The 27822-nt window shown below is 41.6% G+C and overlaps 1 protein-coding gene across 1 annotated transcript in view; it reads right to left on the bottom strand.

The window, feature by feature from the left end:
* The window catches only part of cdk13 (cyclin dependent kinase 13), a 31908-nt gene extending 8894 nt beyond the window's left edge, over positions 1-23014 (bottom strand). The window contains exons 1-8 of the mRNA XM_088643710.1: positions 20819-23014; positions 12231-12887; positions 7551-7721; positions 5162-5301; positions 4581-4751; positions 2858-3047; positions 1781-1837; positions 74-175 (exon numbers count right to left, since the gene is read on the bottom strand). Of these exons, the coding sequence (XP_088499836.1) occupies positions 74-175; positions 1781-1837; positions 2858-3047; positions 4581-4751; positions 5162-5301; positions 7551-7721; positions 12231-12887; positions 20819-21990 (2660 nt within the window). The 5' untranslated portion in view covers positions 21991-23014. The remainder of the gene's footprint in view (positions 1-73; positions 176-1780; positions 1838-2857; positions 3048-4580; positions 4752-5161; positions 5302-7550; positions 7722-12230; positions 12888-20818) is intronic.
* Positions 23015-27822: the final 4808 nt, after the last annotated feature.

Raw genomic sequence — 27822 nt, 5'->3', positions numbered from 1 at the left:
ACACGTTTCCTTAATTGGAAACACATGAAAGGAAGGATGTTTGTTTTCTCCGATAATTTTCCAAGATTCTTACCCACAGCTCCAGACATCAATAGCTGGTGAGTACCTCTCCTCTCCTAACAGCAGTTCTGGCGGGCGGTACCACAGAGTAATAACTTTATTCGTATAGGGTCGGCTGAAACACAAACACACAGAAGATCGCCGAGTCCAAAGTGAACAAAATACAACCCTTCCAGTCACAAAGTTTAGCAGAATTATAACCCCGGAGGCTTATCCCACCATCCTTCACCATAAACCCACCCTTCCATTTTAGACGAAGTAGAAACTATGTGTTTTCAGAGCTTCTAGCTCATAATAATTACGATCTCTAATGCCTAGAAACCGATAAAATGATTTTATCAGGCACTTATTCTGGTAAGAAAATAAATTCTCAAGGATATTGTTACTCAGGATAGGCAGTGAATGATTTGGGAAAACTACTGCCTCTAATAACACACGCCACTAATGCACCTACACTTCTGTAATTCTTGTAATGAACAGCTTTGCTCAGTTTTTGTTAATAGACAGAGGCATCATAAGGTGTAAGTCTTTCCCAGTGAGATTGTATAGACAGTGTAGACTTGTGCTTTCAATCAGCTAGGTGTTAAGATGCAGACCGCTTAAAAGTATCTAGATGGTCCTGCACATATTCAAGCAGAATCAATTATATAGTCAACAGCCTTTGAAAGCAGGAATATTTGGTTACTTTGTTATAATTATGACTGCCTGATATATCAGCTTCTCACAGGGACTAGGACAAAAATAACTGTTAAATGCTATTGGAGTCCCTGGAGGCTCATCATGTTCATGCAGCTGGCATGTTAGTTACTACAATACAGCACATCAATTATAAACTAATTGGTTAAGAGTTCAAAATAAAATGTTAGCCTGTAACAAGGGACTCTGGTTGTATAACATTACATAATGAGAGGAATACAGCATAACTAAGCATTCAGAGTGAAAGGTAAATAATTATATATTTATACAGTATATTATATATGTGCATTCTCACTGTCCTACACACCAGACATTTATTCAGTGCATGAAAAACTTACAACATAAATATAAGTACTGCATCGCAACGTGTGATGTTTTTGACTGGTAAAATATTGTAATTGCACAAGTAAAGGTTCATTCTGAGGCGAAAAACAGAAAGGAGAAACGCAACCTGTCGCAGCCGAGTCTTCTTCAGGTGTGTGTGCTCCTTTCTATTTTGCGGTGTGGAATTAACCGTTACATGTAGGCTTGCCGCTCACCCACCCTGACACAGCTCTCCAATCACACACCTCCAAGTTGCACTTTCCATGTTCTCATTCTGTCTTGCTCAAATTAGAAAGCAGCTCCAAATTTATTTAAGTATGAATTTTACCAGCAGAGGTGAAAACAGTGAAAACATATTAAAACTGATGTCTATAAATACACACCATGCAGTCATAATACTAAGAGAACTGGAAAAAGAAATGAAGTACGCAGGATCAGTACAGTAGTGATATGTTCTCATCCATCATGATACCCAATATGAAAATTCGCAGAAAAGTCCAAGAAGTTTATATTTTTGGATATAAAAAAGAAATAACTGCCAGTTCTTAGCTAAGCTGTTATAATATTCATGGTCCAAAAAGTAGTTTTTTTGTATGTGGGACCAGGTAAGGTCTGCCTTTTGTCATTTGAGGTTAAAGTCAGACTTGAAAAAGCAAAGTACACACAGTGATAAGGAAGATGTCTAAGTGAGTTTACTTACCTCTCCTCTGAATTGTAGAGTCTGGCCAAACCAAAATCTGCAAGTTTTATCTGCCCCCTTGTGGAAAGCAGAAGAATCAGTGAGTACATGTTAAGTACTACCATACCTATTACAAATAAATAACTAATATAATAATAAATAATAACTTCTTATTTGTAAAAAGTTAAATTCTCTTCGTATCGCTATCTATTATACTATGTTTTCCTGTTTTAAAGGCCTTTCCGTACAGAGTTCAATGTATAAAAATCTAATTTTAACGGCTTGTTTCAGGAAATTGTAATGTGAAATATCAACAGAAAGAATCAGCAATCTACCAAGGAAATTATTGAGATGAGGGTTTCACTTATTCAAATAATTTATGGAAGCAGAGATTCAGACCCACAAGGTTATCTCACAATCATATAAAAACTTAATTTTCATATAAATGCATCCCGACTTGACTATGGCACGCTATAAAAACTGTCCAAGAATTATATCTCCCTTTTCCTGAAGCTCACTTTAACAAGTAATGTAGGGAACAAAACATTAACAAAAATCCTACAACACGACATAAAAACAAAGAGGCCATATCAGGCTCCATCAAGACGTAGGGCAACCTCAACCCCAATAGAAACATAATGGTGAGCGTAATTCCCTTTAAGCATAAGGCATGTTTCTTTCATTATTTTTTCTTAAAGACACATTGTTATTGATTTTAAAACTCAGACCACAAAAGGGCTTAATCTTGATTCTCCTCAGGCTAGTAGATTATGCCTGGAAGCTTATGCCTGCTATATGTGAACTGGCGGTGCTCAGTACGGGTATCCTATGGTTTCAAGAGCACCAGCTATTTTAATCTGCTCAGAGAGGAAAAAGAACAGCAGCAGCTCCTCTAGCCATTTACTTAAGAACAGTCCCACCCTACATTAGTATAGCCATGACTGTCAAATCATACCCATATTGTTCTAAGTAATATATTCATTAATTTTCTAAAGAATGGAACTAAATCAAGAAGATCAAGGCAAGAACTGCTGCTCTTAATTATATTAACTGTTATGCATTTAAGAATACATCCCACGATAATCTAAATCAATGTACCTGTTATTAAGAAGGATGTTTGAACACTTGATGTCTCTGTGTAAAAAGTTCTTCTTGTGGCAGTAGTCCAGGCCTTCCATTAGTTGCCTCATGAAAGACTTTATGTGGCTCTCGTTGAAATGAACCAATCCAGATTCCAGTAGGCCCATCAGGTCATGATCCATGTACTCAAACACTAAATAAAATGCGCCTAGAAATTTGGCAAAGGATAGGTACGGTCAGTAATCAGAAAAAAAGTACAACTGGTAACCTAATCTATATTTAAGCACAGGAAATCCCTACCAATTTATGGGAAACGTTTTCTAGCGATCCCACACAAATGGAGAAAGCCATGAATCTACCGTACCAACAACATAAAATATGGAAAAGAGATTTGTTCACCAAATCTGCCCCTGCACTAAAGCAACCACATTTTCATAAATTAATGCAATCTACATGTGTAGTCTGCAAATGGTTCAAATAGGTTATTGGACTTTCATTTAGTAGTGACGATGGTGGGGATAATCTGATAGAGCCAATTATGATGAAGGATTGGTGGCAGTAGAATAACAACTTATTATAATAATTGCCAAAATAATTCTTGGCACTCATTCTCTACTTTCTAATTTTATGGCATTTCAAACCTCTGACGAAATGTTATGCAATGTTGATAAGAATTTATGAGAACACAGTGAAACACATTCTGACATGTTACCCAGAACATAAAACTTTCAGATGTTGCTTCAGAAATATGCTGAACTTTGACAGACATCTAAAAAGACAGACGCATACATAAAAACTAGAACCCATTCAAGTTAGCTACCCCTGCATGGGAAATGAATAACTGGTGGGTTAGAAAATCAAATTTCTGCATTGAAAGGACGAGTGAGTTACCTCCAATTACTTTTAAATGTAAAATCATGTACTATGTTTCTTTGTTTAATCTTTCCAATTAAGTACTACCAATTGTTTATAATTAACTGCACTTGATTATACAGCTATTTATTTATATATAAGCATGCATTTAATAAATAGGGATTTATTACACCAGCTTCAGGTCAAATTCTCATTCACAATGACAACCTGGCAGAAAGGCTTACATCAAATGTCCCACAAAGGACAAAACAGTTAAAGACATGAAAACTGGAAATCTAAAATTAGGCATGAGGCAGTGTTAACAAGTGTAGGTCTCAGGCATAAAAGGGTTTAATCATCCTGAACAACCTGGGATGGGAAACTGGACCGTTTCAGTCAAAGACTGCCCCAGTCATCGTGATAAACTGTGATGTGCCCAGAGCCGCTCTGGCAAGATTCAGTCTGATATAGATATAAGGATCTTACAGAGTACTGTAATAACTTAAGATAGGACAAGGTTTACCCAGTTTATGACACCGACCATGAATAGTACTGAAATTAAATTCTCATCAATGTATTCCTTTTTTATAACGAGATTCAATGTTAAGATAGTGTGACGGCGCAGTGGTTAGCACTGCTGCCTTGCACTGCTTGGGCCCTGGGCTCAATTTCTGGAGCACCATCTGTGGGGAGTTTGTATGTTCTCCCTGCGTTCATGTGGGTTTCCTCTGGGTGCCCCCGATTCAATCAATTGTTCATATTGGCGTCTGGCGTGTGTCTGTTCTATCCCATCCAGGCTGCAGCCCATCTTGCTCCCAGTGCTTCCAGAGACAGACTCTTGGAGGGATTGCAATGTTAAATTCTAAATTGCAATTAAAAAAGGAAATACCCTTATCGTTTTTGAAGTCCAAGGCGTCCTCCTTGTCAGTTACGATCTCCTTCATGTTGATGATGCTCTTGTGGTTGAGCTGCCGGAGAATCTTGATCTCCCGAATGGCAGTGATGGGAAAGCCTTCCTTCTCGTTGTCCAAGCGCACTTTCTTAAGGGCAACCATTTCAGCTGGGGAAAACAAGACTGCCCATGATTTTGACTTAAAGACTGGGTAATAAAGGCCATTAATACCCCTTCATACCATTCTTATCATGTCCTAAGGAACATGATATAATTTAATAAAGAAAATAACTGCTCAATACTGCTTCAATATGCTTCATTGTTCTCATTTTTTTTAAAGAACTGGTTGTCATTTTTCTCAAATTCAATATCTCCCTCACCACAGTTTGCAGGGTGTACCAGGTAAATTTAAGACGGTGTTTGTAAACTGTCATGTTGCTTTCTGTATCCTCCCTGCATCACTTGAAAATAGAAGGTAAATCCTCGTTAATACACCTACAAACTTAAAAACATGACAAAAACAGGCCCAAGTGCTCTTTCAAATCTAAAAAAAAAACTGAAACCATTGCGACTTTTACCTGTGTCCTTGTCTTTTGCTTTGTAGACTTGCCCATAGGTACCTTCTCCTGTTATGCCAATAATTTCAAACTTGTCCACGCATCGCTTTCCCCAGTCTATCTCCGCCTCCTTTATCTCGCCAAATCGGGGGCCGCAGATTCTTCAAGGTACGAATGGAGAATTCATTGCATTAGTTAAGGAAAATCAGACGTCACAGATTACACTGGATTTTTACACTGACCCAGGCGAAGCATACTGTATTTGTGGAGCCGAAGCAAAAACAATACGTACGATATCCTGTGAGACTTTCGGGCTTGAAACGGATGTTAATACAGATGTAACACAATGAAACATTCCTTTATCCCACATTCAATCAAACTACTCAACAAATGAGTTCACCATAAAGATGTATTGGTTTATGGGCAAGTGCAATTATTGGTTATATATCAAAACGAAGCAAAACACAAAGCAGAGAGTGGGTCTGACGCATGACCCTCAGCTGCTGTCCCCTTGGGTGGGAGCCATTCCACAGTAGGGCCATGCAGAAAGGGAGAATTCCCACTAGCCATTCAAACCTGCTCTGCTTGTCTTTGTTAAGAAGACGAAACCAAAGCACTTGCTGAAAATCGACTCCTGTGCCCTGGACAGCTCCCAAATAATTAGAACCACCTAATAACAGGGCCAATAATACTCTTGTTCTTATTGATGAAATAACGCATGGCACATAAATCATCTTATACATAGAGAGCAAAGTGAATTCTGAATTTCTTTAAAAATGATCCAAGAACACATAAATCATTATTCTAATATTTGTGACTCCACAGAGAAGTCAAATCACTTGGAAAAATGCACTCTAATTGGATATTGGGAATATCCAATACCTAGCCAGGACTCCTATATAACATATATGTGCCTCCACTCAACATTAAAAATGCACTCAAACAAAGACAAAGTGACCATCATGTTTCGGGTACGTATAACAATTAGGTTAAGTAGGTCATTGCTCAAGTACAGTCTGCTTAGATTTTTATTGATGGTAGGAATACATCCAGGTTTATCCGTTTATAACATCAGGTTTATAAGACACAGTTAAAAAAGGATTCCTATTTAACATCTCTTGATTTGAATTCGGCGCTTTCAGATCTATCCTAACATTCCGCCCGCCTTTCTATTGCTTCCTTACACTCTCAAGAACAATTCTGTATAATTCACTTCTGCACTTGTGAATGTTAAAAATCACCCAGTTCTGAACTGTGTCTAAGCCCTTTGGAATTTGCCTTGCAGTTTCTACAGTGAATATTCCTGACACAATAGTCTGAAAAAGCCACTAGTTCACAAACTATACCAGAATCTAGTTCAGAGGTGGACAGTCTTTGAGGGCTACAACCTTTCCCTGTCTTTTACTCTACTTCTGATCTCATTTAAGTGCCCCCACTAGCTCTGCTGGTAGAGCACGCGACTCATAATCTCAGGGTAGTGGGTTTGTGTCCCACGTCAGGCACCAGGTCCTCCACGTTGGAGGTTGGGCACAAGGCTAACAAACCCTGTCCTGTAAAAAACTAATGTTTACGGAAACAGCAACAGGAGGTTGCTGGCCCTACATGCCGGAAGGCACAACGGGCAAACATCCATCCTGATCTCATTGACTTATATGAACTATTTCTGATTGGGAGTCAGTCAAATTAACTGTTATTTGCAGCTCATAATGTTGCTAACTGAAAGGACCCTGGAATGAAAGGACCCTGGTTTGTTCTAGAAACAAACTGAGCTAAACGGGTCAAGAGGCCTCCACTAATTTGTAAGCTTTCTTGTCTAGGACTGAAAATCTAAGGTAAATTAAGGAAAGCCGTCAGTGGGACATGCAGCATATCTTAACGGTAATTAGACGAAATCGGGCATCTATGAAACACTGGTTGTGTTTTTAAAATGTCCTAAAAATACTTCAAGTGATTGAAATCAGTATGGCTGTGCAGCAGGCAAAAACCAGGGAGTGACCTTTACTTAAGATCAAGACCACATGAATAAAACAGCTTTCTTCTGAGTGATGAAACAAAATGAAGATATCTTTCACAACAGCTTCTAATTCTGGCCTGAGGTGGTCACAACCCCCTTGCACTGGCAAGCGCATTCATCTCTGGCTTTTATGCCGTTTTCTGCAAGAGGAACTGGAGGGAGGATTACTCGGTAACTGTATGCAGCCCCTGTGGGATCAAGAGTGAAAAGAACCATTCCACTTTTACACCAAGAGATTCTGATTATTCCACACGGCAATACATAATATGTCCAAACCGTTTTCTAATGTATCCAAGCCAGCGGGGAAGCCTGACATTAGCGGTTTGCTTTTTCATAATTATTTCCTGTAATAGCAGCCATTTATAACCCAATAATCCTATTTCTTCGCAGACTTACTTTGGCCGGCGTTTTGCGGTCGATCCAGGCTTCTTCTCATCGGGGCTGTGAGGGGAAGTTGGGTCTGCTCCAGGCAGCTCCGGAGGCAGGGGCAGGTCACTGAGAAGATGCCGCGGCTTCTTCTCGGTCTTTTTCTTTCCGGTTTTGGATGGCAGGCCATCTTTTAAACCGCTGAATGGGGGGGGGGGGGAGATATATAAATATAAACATGATATACAAGTAAAAAATACTATTGAGTCTTAATAAAATCAAACTTTTAACTAGCCAATGGAGGGATTCCGCTAGCAAACATCAATCCAATACTCTCTCCCATAAGGAGAAAAAACAGGTATAAAAATGCAGGTTTGTTTATAGTGAAAATGGCATTCAGAAATCAAGGGATAGATTTCTCTGCAGGAGCTGGAGTGCAGACTTAATATCACCCTTCAGCCCACGAAAAAGGAATCTCCTGTCTTCTTGATGTCAATCGGTTAAGTTTTTATCGACGGAGTTCTGAAATTCTGAAAAAAACCAAGATGAACACAAAGCACCAACTTCCTTACGCCTTGTTACAGGTTTCTTGTCAAGATATTAATAAAGCCAAAAGGTCCGATGCAAGCACTAAAAGATTGGATGTGTTAAACAATCAGGGATTAGTACATAGCTAATTCTTTTTCAAAACATGCAAGAAAGGGAACACAGATCTTGAGGATTTGCTTCAGACAATGTGTCGCTCCAATAGAAACCAATCTTCATCATTGTAATTGTGGAACTCATCCAATTGAGCCAGCTCTTGAAATAGGATACAATTTAAGAATTTTCTTTGGCCACAACCATTCCGAACATCAGTGCTGATTGTTCTTATGATGTTCGTTTGAGATATGCCTCTGAACAACTGACGAGTGCTGACAGAGGATCTGGGGGAAATATTCTTCCCCAACATTTCTGAGTAGCAGTGAAATATTTCTACCGAAAACGTACATAACTTGGGACACAGCCGATGTGCGAGTGTACCATTGGAGGTACCAAAAGGTATCATGATCAATTTCATTTCAGAGGAATGTAGTCGATGTATGACTTTGTAATATATGATTTGATATCTAGCATTAAAAGAGCAACTGTAAATATTGCTCTGACACTATTCCCAAACTTTATTAGAGATTTCAATATTGAGCACCTTGGACAAGGCATACTTCAGAGTGTGCTTAGGAAAAAAGGACACAAGCTGTGAAATTAAATTTCTAAAATTAGGTCACGGCTCAAGTTTTATCTTGATTTTAAGCATAAAAGGGTTTACTCAAACTTTTTAAAAAATCATCGATTTAACAGCTGCTGGATCCATAATCATTCTTTTGTCTACATGGGGTAACAGCTGAGAATTCAATATATTCACTCTAAATACATCTCTAGTAATAGCTCTCATTCTGTAGGATGGGGCTGTGTGAAGGGTGTAGCTATATATGACCATCACATGTTTTAAAGGCTTTAAAGGAGGACACAACAGCAAAATGTATGAGAATCGCTTACCACAGTTAAAGAAAACAGAAAAACTCCTGTCTGCTGTGTTCTGCCAAACCCAGGGCAAATTTTTCTATTAAGATATTTATTTTGTAAATTTTACTCATGCATATTTTGACATTAAAAAAGACTTGAATACTCTCTACCTCAGATTTGTTTAATGTTTCTGCTGTTTGGCAAGTGTTTGTTGTGTTCTTAAACTAAAGAGTTGTTTAATTTACCAATTAACTGTCTGGTTTCTTCAACTTTCACTCAGGAGAAAAAATCTGCCTTTAAACTTGAAAGAAATAATGATTTGACATTTATTGTGATAATTATCAATATCGACTGATATGAAAATTTTTATCGTGATAATGTTTTTGGCCATATCGCCCAGCCCTAGTCCCAATGGGACTTAAGGTGTAAAACTTTCAAGTACGTTTGCTTTAAAGAGATCCTGATACAAGAGATACCTGATACCTAAAAGAAAAGCTGTCTAGAGCAGTGGTGCTTAGTACCCTGTCCATAAAGCCAGAACATCACACTCCATGCCAGAAATCCACATATATATTGCCCTACAAATATAGTCATACACCAGAGTAAATGGGAACAAAATTAACCTCTTCTAACAAAATGTTTGGATAAAGTTTCTTGTTTAATAGCACTGCTCTGAGAAAAGTGAGATTTATCATCTTGGTACATATTTGAAGGAGCAAGTTTCTTTTTTTAAGCTTTCTCTGCTGATGTACCTGTTCACATCAACACCTGAAACGCAAGACCTCAAAAAAGGAAATGCCTTCTGCTGTAAAGCCAATTTAGACCAACAAATGTGTTAAAAATGACTATATGAATGCTAAAAGCTTTCTGTGCTTTCCCCAGCTGTGGTGTATAAGAAGAGAAAACCATTACTCCACAGAGTAGTTCCTTTACACCATTCACTATAGAGTCAGAAGACAACTGTCAGTTTGGCATTTTGAAGTTTGAACCACCTTATGTTTTAAATCTTCTTTGCACCTCTGAAAAAGAAAAATTTCCCCCAAAAAGGAAGGCATTTATTTTTAATGATATATGCATGAAAACCTTTAATATGGCCCACACTTGTAACCACGTTTGATTTGGATGAGCCCTCAAAGTGTAGAAGAAGCAGAGAACTTGTCAGTTGGTCTAAGGTAAATGTTTTCTATAGAGGGTTTAAATTATACTAATGAAAAACTGATTTAAATTATTTTAACATTGAAGGAAAAAAGCTTTTATTTCTTGTTTGGCCTGTGTGTCTCTGTTACATAGTACCTTGAGGTCTTGACTTCTGACACTTCTTAATCATATTATCACTTAATTTCATCACAGCTCATTGTCTACAAACCAATGTTTAAACACCTATGTCTTATGACTAATGAGCAACGTTCACAATGAAAGCTTGTCATTACAATAGTACTCTGGTGTTGCCCAAGCTTTTAAAATACTACAGAGCAGAAATGAGAAAATAATTCTAAATTATTATCCATGGTGTATTTCTGAATCAATCCCTATACTACTGAGGTGTGTGTATCCCTTCTTCTTTGCACTTTAATCTTTAATATGTTATGTATTTTTTTAAATTAAAACACATGTGCAAAGGATCTCTCTCATAAAGGCATAACCATAGCTTTTTGTCCACTATTATTTATGTCCCAAACTGTGACAATTGGTATATTTTTGGGTGCCGAAACAGACAAGAAAAAAGAGGGACAAAATAAAAAATGACCTCCTCTCATTTGCAATGTGCTCATGATTAATCATGCTTGTATGTTTTGATCAATTAATCTTTAAACGAATTGCACATAAACTAAATAAAAATGACTTTCACCAGCAATTTTAACCTCTCCTGTTCCTGCTCCTATTGCCTGTCAATTTAGTAATAAAGCTGAACATTCGGCATCTTTAATAACTGTTCAAGAGTGCCTATGAAATGCTGCCTTGATAGTATAATAGTAGGTAGCTATTTTTGTAGTGTTACTCAAGAGGGGTGATCTTGTAATTTCCCTGCTCAGTTTAACATTATTATGGATTTACACTATTGCGGTCCCAAGACCTGCAAACAACTCAACTGCCCCAAAATAAAAATAAAATCTAACATGTTTCCACCAAGAGCTGTCATTTGCTTCTCTGCTGTACAGGTCGGGAAAATAAAATTCCTGAAACCTGCGACCTGTGCACTACAAGCATGTTTCCAATAATAACCAAAAAGGGAAACAAATCCCTTTTCTACAAGAATATAACCATTATCTGGCTCCCATCTTCATGTGCTTGTCTCCTCCCCTGAGAACTGGCATTTTATCATAAGACGAAGAGGCAAAAGAGGAAAGTGAACTAACATATTTCTAATTATGAGAAAAGTGTGGCTTACAAAACAGTTGCATACTATAATTATTCCCACGAGCAGGTGATACTTCAACGCACAAAGCTAACCCATATTTCTTCTTCAATGTGTAAATCCGATGTGACGTGTATTACCCAGAAGATCGCAGAGACTTGTAGAAAAATGCAAAATGTTAAGCAACGCAGTATTAGGAGGCATATTAATGAGGAGGGTTATTTAATCAATAAATGAGTCATCCAGATGAGGACATGGATTAAAAAAGTTAAAACTGGTGTAACCGTGCGCAGATATGGGGACTGTGTTTTACACCGGCTTCAGGTCAAAACCCCCTGAAAGAGGCAGGGAGCCAGTCTGAAATCGCTCTGTAGGTATCTTGTTGATATACAATGTCAAGGGTGAGCGTGTTTGCTCGAACAGGAGAACTCTATTCTCATGCTCAGGGAGAGAAAATGGTTTGCGCCCGAGCTGGAGTGCTGCTGGCGAGGTTGTGAGGTGAACCTGGAGCAGCCACATGAGTGTCTAATACAGGGTGTTCAATTAGCAAAGCAGACGTAATTAATGAGCTATTTACTGCAGGTTCACACGGCTGTCAGGGAGGAGAGTGAGAGAGAGCCGCACTCCCTGTCATCGCTGGATCTCTAGGGGGGACTATTGGAAGCCCAGAATAAGCGATACCTCTCCTGTGCCACACCAGTTATTCAAAGTACTGACCACTGACACACAGACGAAAGGTCTTATAATGACATCATTAGAAAAATCCAAAAACCTTTTCTTCCAAGACTATTAGGTATTAAGATTACACCTTCTTATAACTCTGACCCTGATAAAGCTTTTATTCCACCCACCTTTCTGTATTTTCCAAGTCTTCTGGCAGCACCGGTGGCAGCGGTAAGGGCGCGAGGGTGGAGATGAGGGGGAGTACCAGTCGTTCTTTCTCCTTGGAGCCCTGGCTGCTGGGTGCCGGGGCTTTCCTCTTCTCCTTTGGCGGCGGGGGAAGTTCGTCTTTGACTTTCACTTCTTTAGGAAGAGGCGCGGGAGCTACCTTTTTGACCGAGCGCTCCGGGGGCGACGGGGGCTGGCTGGGGCCTTCCGGTTTGAGCTTGGCGGGCTTCTCTGGGGGCGGAGAAGGGGGCCGCTCCAGCTTGGGCTTCTTCGGCTCCTTGGCCTGGCCGCCAGGACAGGGGGGCTGGGAGGTGGAGGTGGAGGTGGAGGCGGCGGCGGCGGCGGCTGAGGCAGAGGCAGCGGTAACGGTGGCGGTGGCAGGCGGGGCTGGGACCTTGGTGGGTGTGGAGGAGTTGGAGGCCTTAGCCCCGGCGCGGGCCGCCTCGGCTGCCTTGGCCTTCTTCTGCTTGCTGAGCTCGGCGGCCAGGCTGCTCTTGAAGGCCAGGGTGCTGGGCGAGATGCTGGAGGGGCGGCTGTGCGAGCGGGAGTGGCGGTGCCGGCTGCGGGAGCGCGAGTGGCGCGAGGAGTAGGGGCTGCGGCTCCGGGACTTGCCCGTCCTCCTGCGGGGGGGGGAGAAGAAGGAGAGGAAGTCAAACCCGCGCAAAGAGCCACCAGGCTGGTGCAGTCCCCAGGTGGAAATGAACCCAGGGTCTCTTCCAGACCACAGTGTCCCACAGGACAGCGGACCGAAAGGCGAACCGCTCGGAACTGGAGCTGGGACACGGAGAATGACACAAGGAAACACGAAGACGTCAGCGTCTTACGGGTTTCCGTTAGTTCCAAACATCCGCCCCCCCCCCCCCACCACCAAATTACACGAAACGCAGCCCCTCGTGTCGGTTTACACCGAAGACACGGCGAAAACCTCTCTTGCTCCAACTCCACAGACTTCAACTTCAACAGTCCTCAGGGCTTCGTGCCTTGAAATGACCCGATTCACTAGTAAGGACACCCAAGACTTCCTTGGAAAAACGAAATATAGTTATCACCACTGTCAAATAAGCATAAGATACAGATAAGTACAGTTAACAGTCAAATGTATTACACTTAGCAAATCACTGAATAATAGAAGAAAATATAGTATTTTTAGCTGAAACAACAATGACGCAATGCCATCAAGAATCGCAGCATTACAATTATACCAGATCTTTCCACACATGCGCACAGGGGGAACACGTTTTCCACAAACCACATTAACTGTGACAATAACTTCACCGCATCACAATCTCGTGATTCATACTAGCTGGGATGCAAATCTATGCAGCAAAACTGACACCCTTCAGAAACCGGCGTAGTGAAAAGGTTCAACCCCTAGCAACTGTTTGGACAATATGGTTTCCTACATCTGTACCTTCTTTGTTGCACATGTGGGACTTTGTTTTTGCTGGCTCATCTTCAAGAAACGCACTGCACAAACATTAATGAATTCCATAACAAGAAGGACAAAATGCTAAATCAAATCATGCTGCCTAACACCGTGTATTAGTTTGACTAATGGGAGAGATTTTGGTCACCATACTTCAAGAAAGACAAAGCTGCTCTTCAGGCAGGACAAAGGAGCACCGTGGGTCTTGCATGGGAAGCCAGATTTCTCAAGACTACAACAATTTGGTATTTTCAGCCTGGTATTTTCAGCCAGATTACATGGGGACTGACTGAGGGACCTAAAATCTTGCAAGGCACTGATTATATCAACATCAACACCAGGATCTGAGCACACAAGTGAAGCGTATCCCCTTTAAAAAATGAAAACTGAAGACAGCTCTTTTCACAGAACAGTGGTTATCAGTGCTCATCCAAGAGTGATCCAGTGTCTGCAGGTTCTTATTCCAACCCTGGCCTCAATCAATGTGGTGACTGCTGCTACCAAGTGATCTGCTTGTGGGTTTAGGTTTTTTTAGTGCACTCAGATCTTGAACCACGTGCTAGACAGTGAATGTTTTGAACTCTCCACATTCAGGTGTGGCAGCTGAAACACAACCAGTTTTATTTAAATACAGGAAAAGCTGACTCACTGTGGGAGTTGTCTGATAAACTGTTATTCCTACCTGTGTTCATCATTGATCATATGTTGCAAGTTGTTCAGTCTGAAATCACCATCGTCACCATCACTTTCAATAACCACATTGGGACCAGATAAGATAAACCGTGGATGGGATGCTTGTCTATTGCAGGGCACACACAGGCTATTATGGGGGGGTATTAAAACTAGGAACCCCACACTGCAGTGCACTGCACCATCCCTTAAAATCTGCACAAATAAAACTGCTAATTCTTAGCTAGCAATGTGAGGAGAAACTTCATAAAGTTCTGCCTGGTGACAGTGAAGTAAATAATGCCTTTTATGCCAAGAAAGCATACCTACAGTACTGGCTACCATTAATTAAGGGACCAAAAGAAACAAAGATAAGCAGAGACACTGGTACTTCAGGACCAGGACTGAGAACCACTGAGATAAAGGAGTCTGGAACCAACTTCTAGCACATGTTTCTTCAAGAAAGGAAGTAGACAGGATCTTAAGAAAATAAAGTGATCAGCATCGTAAGAAGCCACATGTGCCCATCTCATTTCAAACCTTCCTCATGTTCTTCCTTTTCCAACGCTGTAATACAATTACAATTTACCGTAACCTAAAATATCATGTCCACAGCGCAGCCATAGCAAGCCCAATGATCCATTCCCTTCCAAACCGATGGAAACAGTGTGGTGACGGGGAACGCACTGCGCTCTCTCACTGCATTGTACTTCTTAAAATCAGCAACGATTTCTATTGCTAGGAGCCAACCTTTCCTATCACTGCAGTGGACTTTGATTTTACATGTCACGGCACACTTTCCTTGTGGGGAAAAAAATAACTATAAAACAAACATCCACAATAAAAGCTGCTAAAATCACCAGGGGTAACACAGCATATGTTTGGTGGTGTACACTAAGTCTAGACTGTAGGCAAGTAATCATTACTGTAATTCTAGGATTCAGGCATGCTGTAGGAATCTCTCGTACCATTAATACAATTTGATGCACTACACTTGTAACATCTGACTGCAGCCAAAATACGTAACCTCACCATGCAGGTGAATGACTAAACAGCACGAACCACGTTCCGAAGCAGGGCTAAGTATTCCTGCCACTTCAACGCCATTCCACTTCAAGTCTTTGTCACAACTAATTAAATACGATATCCACAGGCTTAAGCACTTAAGTGACAATTATAGTAAGTGAAAAAAAGATTGGTTGTATTCTCACAGTGATAGCAGAACTGTGCAGCACAACGGAGAATCACATCATGACAGTCTGTGAAAGCACTATTTGAGTCTTTCCAAGTGCAATTTGAAATGTTTGGTCACAAGGTAACAATACTCAGACCACTCCTTACCTCTTCATCCGTTGGTTGAAAAATCTACAATCAAACATGCAATACAGCAGCCTTGTGATCATTTTTTGGCCATTTTACAATAACCTAAAATGCCATGTACCCAGGGAAGCAATGCTCCCCTGTATTCACCTAGCCAGTCTCTTGCTGCAACTTTTCAAAACTGCTCTGAGCTGCAGAAAATCCATGCACACCTGATATAGCTGCATGATGGCTTTTAGCTACCTTCAAAGAAGACCCAGCTGCACAGATCGGCGTTTGCACTAGAAGAACATGATCAATGTATTCTCATCGACCAGCAATGTCAGTGCCTGTGTTGCTATCTATTCTACAGTACGGTTAATTAGTATATTAAACAACTGAACAGTTGCTAGTTATGCAACAGCTAGTCCCAATTTAGATCCAGTTTGACTAACCTGCCCTTCAGACTACCTGGATATTTATCACAGCCCCAAAGGATATCGGCCATCAAGTATTGCTTAGGAATTTGCTTTCGGAAGAGTGGGTCAAGGTTTAGATCTACATCAGATTCTAGACCACTGGTTCCCAACCCTGGTCCTGGGTGAACCAAGAGTCTGCTGATTTTATTTCCACTTGAATTTATCGCTATTGCTTATTGGCACCTTGCGATTACCATCATGCTTGTTTATACTTTGGTTCACCTCTTTCTGTACTCTGCCCACAGTTTCAGAAACACCCAACTTCAAGTCTGTTATTCCAACAACCTCACCTTAAATAACTTCCTGTAACGTCCACTCATTCCGGTCTCAAAAGCTGTTAATGGGTGATCAGTTTATGACGAATAGGCTAAAGGCTAAGGTATGTTTAAAACCCTTTGTCTAGCAAACGGTCTTGTAAATATGAAAATGTCTTTGACTTAAAGAAAACCTGAAAGAGTTTATTCGTAGTTTAAACATAGAAAAAAAAATTGCACTGAATGGTGCCATGAATGTTGCCTAATTTGTTTTATTTCTATAAACACACCAGTCCAAGCGACTAAAATGCAGTGAGACAGGATTGGCTCTCAACCATTCCAGGTTCAAAAACGGGAGGAGGATCAAAGTTGCTTTTGCTCCATACAACTGTGGCAGACATCAAGGCCACTACGATAACGTCAAAGACCAAAGGGCAGCACTCTGTGTAATTTTGCTCTGGATTCACAGCTAAAAGGTAAACATTACCCCAGAAAATGTAAATTAATAATAATTTCAAAATCATACATTATTGCTACAGAGGCAAATGTATAATGAAAGCTATCTTTTCAGCTTGGGCTTGGTTGTGGAGTAACTTTAGGAAGCAAAATTAAGTTTTATCTTGGAAACAAAGATAAACCTTTGTTTTTTAACCTTTAGATTTAACTTTTTCGACCTCACACAGGCATACTAAGCATATAAAGCCAGAATATACAAGCACTTATTATTCGCGGAACAGGACACTGAAAGGCAGTCCGTATCCCTTACTTATGCCTTCAGATACTGCTGATAAAGATACACATATTGTTTTATACGAGTTGGAGGACGATGCTGTTGCTGAATCCGTCCCATCTCAAACGTTTCTTCAAAACTGAGAAAGCTGGAGATTCGTCAAGATTTGTTTTGCCAACAACTGGTGAGGCCTTCGCGGCCACGATTCCCAGAACCGTTCGGAGGAAAGGAAGTCCAGGCAGATTCCTCTGACTCACCCAACTTTGAGTCGCTCATTTTTTAACAGCTCACAGGCAGCACAGCTCCCTACTGGAGATTCAGCACAGACGCGGAGAGAGTCGCAGAGATGGGGCATGGGTGTCGCCGAGAGAGCCCTAGCTAACTAATCCCCCCCCCCCACTTTGTGGCACTTGGCCAGTTATGTCAGGGAATCCTGGTTCGTCAGCTCCTCACATGATCCAGGCGCACAGCCATGACCACAGGGCTTGAACCTTTAACAGTTCAGCCACTCAGGAGGCCTGGATAACAATGCGAAACTACATTTCACAATCATACCCTAACAGAGACACTGGTAACATGCAGTTCACCACCTTACCCAGTTTAGGAAAAGCGTCTGCTTTCGGCCTTGCTCATCTAACCACCTGGGAAGTGTGCAATTTCAACATGCGATCCTTTGCATCCTGACCAACATGTCAGGCCTACATGGCGTGTTCTAGTCATCAGCACGTGCCTTAAATGACACCTTATTTTTAACAGGAAATGACATTTCCACCTCCCATGTGTGCAGGTGAAACATTCCAATTTATTGACAACATAAGAAACCGATGTCACAGCTACAGCAGGACGGCCTTTCTCAGCACGCTAGGAATCTGTTTGAACATATGAGGTAAACAGAAAAAAAAACTGAGTATACAGTACAGTAAAAGCTTTGTGGAAGAATTAATGACTCAAGACTTAAGTGAAAGAAAATATTTAGAAGCGATTTTTTATGGTCTGTGGTGAGGCCGCCGGTTACACTGGGTAAGACAGGAATACTGAATGGTGAAGCTGGTTACAGAGTGGCCACCTGTCAGGGTTTTGACCCATACAGTATGTCCAGATTAAGTTTCCTAGGAACCGAGAAAGGGGAGGAAGAGGTAGGGTTGGCGAAATATAGCAAACACCCCCCACTCACCTCATTTTGGCTTACTTAGGAAGCAAATCAGCAAAACGAAAAAGTGGCAAAAGTAACCTCCACACACACACAGTGTCTATAATGTTAGAATCTAGAGAGTTGCAACTCAGTAGTTACAAAAAGACTGAATGTTGCTATTAGGTGTCTATCGTGGATTTACTATCCTATTATTCGTGGATTTACCGTACTTTCACTAGATTTAGAAAATTGAGGAAACGCCATGTACTCAAGGTAGTCATACCAGGCCCACACTGATGGAATGATAACAACGAAGACTCAGGTAACTTTCACAAGAAGACACAGTAAGAGCTTTGGAGAGATGGGTGACAGGGAACGCACTGGGCTCTGCCCAGACTTCACTTGACCTCTCTGTTAAAGTTACACAAACGACAGGAAGCGTGTGTGAATGGTTTGGTCATGGGACCTAGGCTTGTGTTCTATTGTTCAAAAATCTTAACAGATGCTAAAAAAAAGAAACGATTCATATGTGTGCCCAGAAGACTCCACTTTCATCTCCTTCCAACCTTTTTGTCTCACTGCCCAGATCTGAGGGGTGTAAAATGTTCACATCATAATTCCTATTAACTATCGCGTAAGACGTGTCTTGACGTGCTTACGTCACCCTCAATGAAATAGCCCTATTCAGCAATCTCCAAAAACTATTTTGGCTCAATGTATTATCTCCAGCATCATCAAAATGCAGCTCCCCTAAGCAGACTGGCAGTAACAGTCTATCGCCACAATAACAACAACACTGTTGTTTCCTCACACTGAAAGAAAAATTCAACTTGATGATAAAGCCAAATGTAGTCTAAAAAAATACAATAAATGTCTTTACGTCACTTTCAGGCTACCCTTCCTGTTTGGCCATATTATAATGTTTATGCTGTGAAACTGCAAAAAAAAGCACTGAAAAGATACAACATGCAAAGTGAAAATCTATGACTCTGTGGCACATTTTACAAAGGACTTCTTCACTTTTTATCAAGGACAAAATCTAATGTTTTTCAATACCATCAATTTCTTGTATACGCAGAAACACCCTTTTCCTTCACCACCTTTATCTCGTGATATTTTTCTCAGTCTAATAAAACTATGGTTCGCATTCCCCACATTATGGCAACCAAATTACTTTTCTGCTACAAGTTAAAACTTTTCAGAGTTATCTCCCACTCTACACATAGCAAAAAGGTGAATTTTATAGAGAAAGATACAGAACAGTGTCATCAATTACCTTTACACACCTTTTCAAAATGACTTTTCAGAAACCATTTCTTCCAAAATGAGATAAAATTATACATACAGAAAAAACAGCCACCATGTTTTAAGACACATCAGTCTTATTCAAAACAGAGAAAATGTATTAGTGAAATTTCGTGAAAACTAATGACACTTTCAAACAAATGAAAGAATCCCCCCCAAAATGGAAAAAAACAAACTTATGTTACTTGTACACATGCATGAAAACCACAGATAGGGTTTCAAGAAGGCAGAAGTGTGTTTCTGTTCCTCTCAAAATGTATCCAGTGTAGAAAAAAAGCTACTTTATAAGCTTCTAGAAATTGTTTAATAATTCAACCTTTTCTATACATTCCATTTCAGAAGCATCAAATTGAAATTAGACAATGCTCTCCTGTTTTTCACAAACACATCTGAATATAATTCTTAAATGAGCAAAATGACCGTCACAGACATTAGGTACCGACGTCTCCAAAACTGTTGTTCACTAATTGTTAAAACCACTAGTGAAGACGCTGATTAGGGTTTTCAGCTACTACATATGATAAAATCAAAGCTCTGTAACTTAAAACATAACACCTAAAATGAAACAGCTCGTTAAAATTTAGGTTTTACAGAGATCTGAGTGGTAACTAGTTAAGTACCAGTGGTACCAAGTTGAGGAAGAGATAGAGAATTGTTGCAAAGTTGCAGAGATATAGCAATGAAGCCCACATCATTTTTCCACTGTCCTTTTACGGGCAACAGACACCCATTCCTTTCTAAACAACCGTTGCCACTTGCACATAATGCTGCTGAATACAACAGAGAAAAGAGAGAAGCAGTTCGGGTTCTTTCTCCCGTTTTCCTCATGTCAAACTACTCTCCGTCTCCCATGATTGTTGCATGATTGAGGAGGGGGGCTGCCCAGTAAGTTGGTTTGAAAAGCTGCAGTAAAATCACGATAGCCCGATTTCGGTGAAGACCCCCACCCCCCAACCCGCGACCTTACCCTGCTTCTTTCTTGGAGGCAATGTGACCACAGCCCTTCGCGGGCCTGATTTCCATGCCCTGTGGAAGGCCTTACAACTTCAAAACGACAGAGCTACCTGCCTACATCCGCGCCACTCGCGAAAGGCAAGAAATCAAAACAAATGACATCGATGGATCAACGACTACGGGCGATCGATTGAACTTGACCTAAGTTTTTAAAAACACACTTCTCTACATGAGAGGCGAAATTGCTTTACACTTTTTAGCACCTGCCTGATCCCCCCACGAAGCGTGGAGAGGCGGACCTACCTCAGATCAGGGCTCGGGCTGTAGGACTTTCTGTAGGGACTTCTCGACCTCCGCCGGCTGCTGTAGGGGCTGGATGCAATTTCTCCTTGCTCGTACGGGCTGTGCCTGTTGTAGCTGGGCGATCGGCGCCTGTTGTAGGGGCTGCCGGGCGACCGCTGCCTTTTGTTTGAGTAGGTCCCGGGCGACTTGGAAGCGTACGGTCCATAAAGGTCCGCATCTCGGCCATAATAAGCCGGACTTGGGGATCGTCTCCTGTTGCCGTAACTGGGACTCCTCCGGGAGATGAACTGATTGTAGCCAGCGCCGGGAGACTGGTACTCGTACACCTGGCCGTAAGACGATCCGTACGGGCTGTCCTCTCTGACCCCCGGACTCAACGAGTGTCTTTTCCTATAGGCCCTGGGCTCCTCTCGGTCGTCCCTGTAGGCTTTTGGAGTGTCCCTGTAAGCGGAAGGAGTCTCCTTCTCCACTCGTGTCCTGCTTTTGTGTTGCTTGAGCTCCTTTTTGTCCAACGAGGAGAGGGGCAGCGGGGCTTTCTTCTTGCAGTTGCTCTCGCTGTTTCGCACGCCGTCCCTGCCAGGCTTGGCACCACTGCTACCGCTACCGCTGCCGCTTCCGGACTTGGACGCGTCCCGGTCCCTGCTGTGCTGCTGGTCCTTTCTCCGGTGCTCCTTCTCAGGCTTGTTCCTCTCCGCCGAGCGGCTGCTGTGCTCTTTCCTGGGCTGGGAGGAACGGCGATCCTTCCTCGATCTCCTCCCCGGCGTGGAGCCCCTGCTGCTGCTACCGCCGCCGGCGCCGCCGACCACTTCGGCTTCGTTCAGCCGTTGCAGCAGGAGCCGGTGCTGGGGGTCGGGCTTGGGCGAGGGGCTGCCGGAGAACCGCTCCGACTGGGAGCTGACATCGTCGTACTCCACCAGCGTCCTCAGCTCCCCGTCCCTCTCAAACACGCTCCTGCGCTCGCTGCCCGGCTCCTCCGGCAGCTGAAGCTCCCGGTCCCGGCCGTGTCTCCGCTTTTTCCGCCGGGAGGACGACGACCGCGGCTTGTCCCGCTGTTTCTCGCCCTTGGACGACGCACCGCTGCCGAGTCCTTTGCTTCTCCTTTCCTGCCGGGGCTTTTTATGCTCAGAGGGGCTCCGTCCCCGACCCTCTTGCACCGCCTCCGAGCTCGGCATTTATCAATCAGCCCGATCCGCTGCGCGTTTGCTTACCTCTCCTTTGTGTCTAGCGTCCGTATAAAAGTATCTAGATCCCCGTATTCTCAGCGATGCAAAACAACAACCATTTCAATCACCACTTTAAGCACCTGTATCCCGACTGCTGATGTCCCACCGAGCAAAACCCATCCGTTACACAATTACAGATCAAGATGTGACGAAACCAGAATTAAAAAGCCGTCCGTGCAATCCAGCCCATGATGCGGGTATTTCAAAAGATAACTGGAAACCAATTCGACAGCACACGAACTCCGATTAGCGACTGTCCGGGCGCTTCTTCACCGCAAAGGAGCAAAACAGATCCATCGACTTTTTAAAAAGAAAAGTTGTGTAAAAACAAAAATGAAGGAGATCACCCCTCTCTCTCAGTTCGCAAACTTCTCCGTGCCGCTGCCACCATCCCACTCTCCAGGCTAACACGGAAGTGAGAGAAGTGTGTCTCTCCGGCAGAGTTCAGTTCAACTCCGGCACATTCAATAAAACCTCCAACATTTCTAAAACAGCCATCGTTGATTTCCTCCTTCCTTCCTCTCCTCCGGCCACGTAGAATTTGAAAACCTACTCCGCGATCCTACCCCCCGACTTTTCCCCCCCACACACAAGTTATTAAAAAACAATCAAACTGCAAAATATTTTGGAGGAGTCTGGGACCGCTGGTTACTGGGCTGCCTTCTGTCGCTCCGCTACGTCACGGGCATAAAGGAAACCCCTGACACCAGTTCACAAGTTCCTCCCCGAGCAGAAAAACAAGGTCCTGAAAAAATCAAACTAAAACAGACCCCGGCGTTTCACACCAAACCCTCTTTATTTTTTTTCTGGAGGGGAGGGGGAGCGGGATAATGCGGGAAGTTTGAAATCTTGCAAAGGAATACGGATTTCGCCTGCGAGTTAAAACGGTGGCCTGTGCCGGAGGATTAAAATCGGGAACCACAGAGAGAATGAGAGCTGCGACATGGCCGCTTCCCTTCTGCACCAGTGTGTACCGGGAACATCCGGTTACAGAAAGATTGCACGGGGGTCAGAGGTCGCCGCAGACAGAAAGAACTTCCTGCCTTGGTTGAACGCGAAGTGGTACAAAGTTTGCCAAGGGGGGAATGGTAGCTCTTTGCTTTGCAGATTTTTTTTTCCTGTCGGAATTCTCATTTTAGGTTCATGCCTATTAAATTCCCTTCGGCTTCTGTCTTTCCCACTGGAAATTCACGAAGGAGATACCAGTATCAGCTGTTATACGTGAAAACGTATACTTATTCTTGAATTGCTGCAGGCTTGGCAGCTATTTTTCAAAACATTCTAATCAAAATATTAGCTATTTCCTTGTTAGCAACAATAGCTGTTCATATTCTGGATAGTCTGTCACTGGAATTTACACCTTTGAAATACAAAAAAACGTCTTCACTAATCACTACTGCATTCCCAACAAAAAAAGTATAACCTCAAATTTGTGCTTGCAATAAGTTCTGCCCTTTGAAATTCTTCCTCATTTATTGTGCACGTTCTTATATGCAAAAAAAGTAAATAAGTTATATTTATTTTGGCCTAGGTTTTTAGAATAGGACTACTTGAATTACCTTTTCAAATACTACAATATGTACAAAAGCGTAAACAGCTTGAATAAAGATCATTACTTTGAAAGTCTTAAACTAATCCAATGGTTTTTTTGTGTTTTGAAACACTCTTCCAAAGATAAATATTAACTAAGGAGTAAACAAAACATTTAAAGTAAAAATCACTTTAGAAGATAAATATTAACTAAGGATGAAAAAATATTTAAAGCATAAATCACTTTAAAAGATAACAGAGAAAACAACAATGTACTTCAGTTGATTTCTCAGTGAGCCAAGGGGCTGGTTGCCATCATTTTTCTGAACCGAACCACCAAGTGGATGTTCTCCAAATAGTCTGGCATGTACTATTGGATAAAATGACACTGTAGATTAAAATTAGTAACTAGAAGGTTCACTTCACCACAAATATTGGTTTGCATCTGTTTCACTGTTATTCAAATAGGATACTAAATAGTAAAGGGACAATATCATTCAATATAATTATATTCTATTCATTTGCTATACATATAAGATTAGATCACTTTATTAGCCATATACAATTTCTTGTATTAGGAATTTTTTTATTAAATACCCCAAACAGCTCTCCATGAGACACACAGGCACACACAGACAGGGAGAAAAGCTTGGGGTCATAGCGCAGGGTCAGCTATTTATATGGCGCCCCTGGAGCAGTTGGGGTTAAGGGCCTTGCTCAAGGGCCCAACGGAGTAGGATCCTCTGTGGGCCGCTGGATACAAACCGGCAGCCTTCCAGCCACAGGCGCAGATCCTTAGCCACAGAGCCACCGCACCGCCCCATTAAAGAAACGTACATACCAGAGGATGGTTTCGATCCATCGACCTCTGGGTTATGGGCCCAGCACGCTTCCTCTGCGTGCGACTTAAGTTCATGTGACTAAGTTCATGCAGATATGAAAGAGATACACCCAGGACCTTTAGATTTTCCCTGGTGTTTCTGAACTTGTGTATCTGCAGTGGTGAGTCACCTTTGTGGCCCTGCAGGACTAGGATTGAAGACTACTAGTCTAAGACTATGAAATATAATGGCTATGACATATGACATATGACAAGACTATGACATATGGCCAGCAGCCATATCACCCTGCAACTCACAACTAGCAACCCACTGAAGCTAAGCGGGTGTGAGCCTGGTCAGTACCTGGATGATAGACCTCCTGGGAAAAACTAAGGTTGCTGCTGGAAGAGGTGTTAGTGGGGCTAGCAGGGGGCACTCACCCTGTGGTCCATGTGGGTCCTAATGCCCCAGTATAGTGATGGGGACACTTTACTGTAAACAGGCGACGTCCTTTGGATGAGACGTAAAACCGAGGTCCTGACTCTCTGTGGTCATTAAATATCCCAGGGTGTTTCTCGAAAAGAGTAGGGGCCCTTACCAATCATGGCCTGCTAATAATCCCCCTCTATGAATTGGCTACATTACTCTGCTCTCCTCCCCACTGATAGCTGACGTGTGGTGAGTGCTCTGGCGCACTATGGCTGCCGTCGCATCATCCAGGTGGATGCTGCACATTGGTGGTGGTGGAGAGGCGTCCCCATTACCTGTAAAGCGCTCTGAGTGGAGTGTCCAGAAAAGCACTATATAAGTGTAAGCAATTAATTGTATTATTATTAAGATGAGAGGATGCCTCTGTAAACTACTATGCTCAGGTTTGCTACAAAGCCCATGAATAAAGTTGTAGAAAAGTCTAGTCTGGGAAAGAGATGAAAATCCATCAGCTAGTAAAGAAGGCTAAGAGTGATGTCTGTCATTGTTTCCCACGATAAATTATCAATATGAAAACAATAAAGAGCTATCTGAAGATACAAATCATTGATTGTTATGAAGCCAGGGAACAGGGAAAGTTTTCAAGGCATCTGAGAGGCTCATTTGCAACTTCTGTTTTTATTATAAAAAAGTACAGGTTTCACGGTACTGCCAAAGGCACTGGTCTGGAAGAAAGAAGGTTCTTTCAGCAAGAACATATAGGCTCAGGCATCTTGGTTTGCATGTTCACTAATGGTGTTACAAATGAAAAAAAGAATATGAAAACAGGGTAAAGGAAACCTTAAATGTTGAAAGAATATTTTATTACTCACATTTCATCCAACTATTTTTATGTTTTTTTGTCACATGTTACATTTTTATGTAAGATGCAGACTGTGTAATTTGCTGATGTTTTCCATTAATTATTAATATAGGACTATATAATATTATAATATTCAGTAAATAAAACAAAATTATAAACAATAAAACTCTTTTGTCAAATTAAGAGAGATTTTACTTCAGAGAAAGAATAAAAAGCACATCCTTACACAAAGTTGTCAGTGTCTGGAAAACAGGTTTTCCTGCCAGATAGTTGAGGCTCAAATTCAGGGCTCTTTGAAAAAAAAACATGTGGATACATTTTAAAGCAAGCTAGGATGAGTGGTTCTCTCTTGTTATGTAGCCACTTATGTTTTTATCTGCCTCTTGGCATAGTGGCAGTGGGATCACACCCCTCTCTGGACACTCAGCACAAAGTAGTTCCTCTTACCTCCTACCACCTTTCAAGCTCTGCACTGGAGGGTAGTGGAGGGGAATGAGGTCATCTCTGCTCCTGGGAAGCTTAAGGAACCTCATAATTGACCTTCTTCGGGCAGTCAAATAAAGCTTTTGAGCTACCTCTGACAAGGCCTTTTACGAGGCTCATGTCTCCTGTAGATGGCTTTGTTATGAATGGGGTGTCTCTCCTCCAGTCCAAAGCCAAATTTTCACACAGCTTTTTTCTGTCCTTGTTTCATAAAGAAAACAAAAAGCACTGCCACCATTAGCCACCAGAGTGTGATGTACCAAGACCACAGTCTAACTGCTGACATGTTCCATCATGTCATCTCCACACTGTGCAGTGGCGATAATCTTATAAATAGGTGAGACTTCAAGAAACAGACACACCAACACAGAAATAAGGTGCAAAAACTTTAATTAGAGCTCAGTGAAAATGAATACAAGAAAAAAAGCCTAACAGTTTCTGAGCTCTTACTAAACTACTTCAGTTTTGTAACTCAACTAGTTATTGTAATTCCAACTCGTTTTTTTATCATGGGAATTAAGCATCCTTGCTTAAAAAAATACATTTCAAATACATTTTTCTATAGATCAGTATTTGACCTGCAAGTAATTTAAAATGAGGTATAAATAGTTTGTATCAGTTTGTGTAGTAATAATATTGTCAAGAACAGTACTGGTGCACAGAAGTGTATTAATTAACACGTCTCTCTTCCAAATGCTTTAAGATTGTTTTGTAAAACAAAACATAAACGAATGAAACAAGACATACTTTTATGTTGTATGTATGTGCAGTTGTATAAAAAGAATATACTGTGAGTTCAAACTGAGTACCAGTTCCAAATAATACAGTTCTTGAATATTTCCTGGGAACTTTTTAACATACAGTACAGCTCCTGGAAGGGAGGCTGGCAAACGTCTGAATGGATGTACAGCTGTACAGCTTACTGCTTCCAGGTGGAGAGAGTCGGCCTTGTTGCATTTATTCTTCAGTCAGCCATCAGTTCCCCTTGGGTGGAGGTCTTTTCTTGGAGCAGATACCTACTTGTGCACTCCCTGTTTCCCCATGGATTAGGCTGGGCCAAAGGCACAGCAGAGCTGAGTAACAGCTGATGTCTGAGTTACATGAAAGGTTTTGGATTGCAGTTGGGCTTTTCTCTCTCCCTTTTTTTGGCACTTAGACAAAAATTGCAAAAGTTTCCCAACAGAGAGAAGAAATTCAGGCTGTTCATTGTGATGAGAATCATGTTTCTGCAGGATTTGGTATGACGTTTCTTTACATTTGGCATTAAAATCTATAATTCCTAGAGCACCATAGAGAGCTGTGTGAGGACCAATTCTTTCAAATGTATGTCAATAATTTACAACCTGTTAGAGTGAGTAAACCAGTCACAGTAGCAGATGATACCAAAACAAGAATAGAAATCACTTTAAAAGCAGTGGAACTAACTGGACAAACTGAAACTCATTGGGCAATGATTGGGCAAACATCTGGCAGATGACAATGTAGTCAAGTGTATAATATGGAAAAGTCAAAACCTGAAGACCTGACCAGTGAGATAGACTTAAGAGTTTACAGAAACCTCTATCATCTCAACAATGTGGAGGAGCAATATAAAGCCAATTATAGTTAAAAGCTTAGAATTTTAATCAAGGGGTGTCATGGTGGAGCAGCATAATA

The sequence above is a fragment of the Lepisosteus platostomus genome, chromosome 8 (genome assembly GCF_059453375.1).
Source record: "Lepisosteus platostomus isolate fLepPlt1 chromosome 8, fLepPlt1.hap1, whole genome shotgun sequence".
Lineage (NCBI taxonomy): Eukaryota > Metazoa > Chordata > Actinopteri > Semionotiformes > Lepisosteidae > Lepisosteus > Lepisosteus platostomus.
The sequence above is the reverse complement of the archived record's forward strand: the minus strand, read 5'-3'. Positions and strand labels throughout refer to the sequence as shown.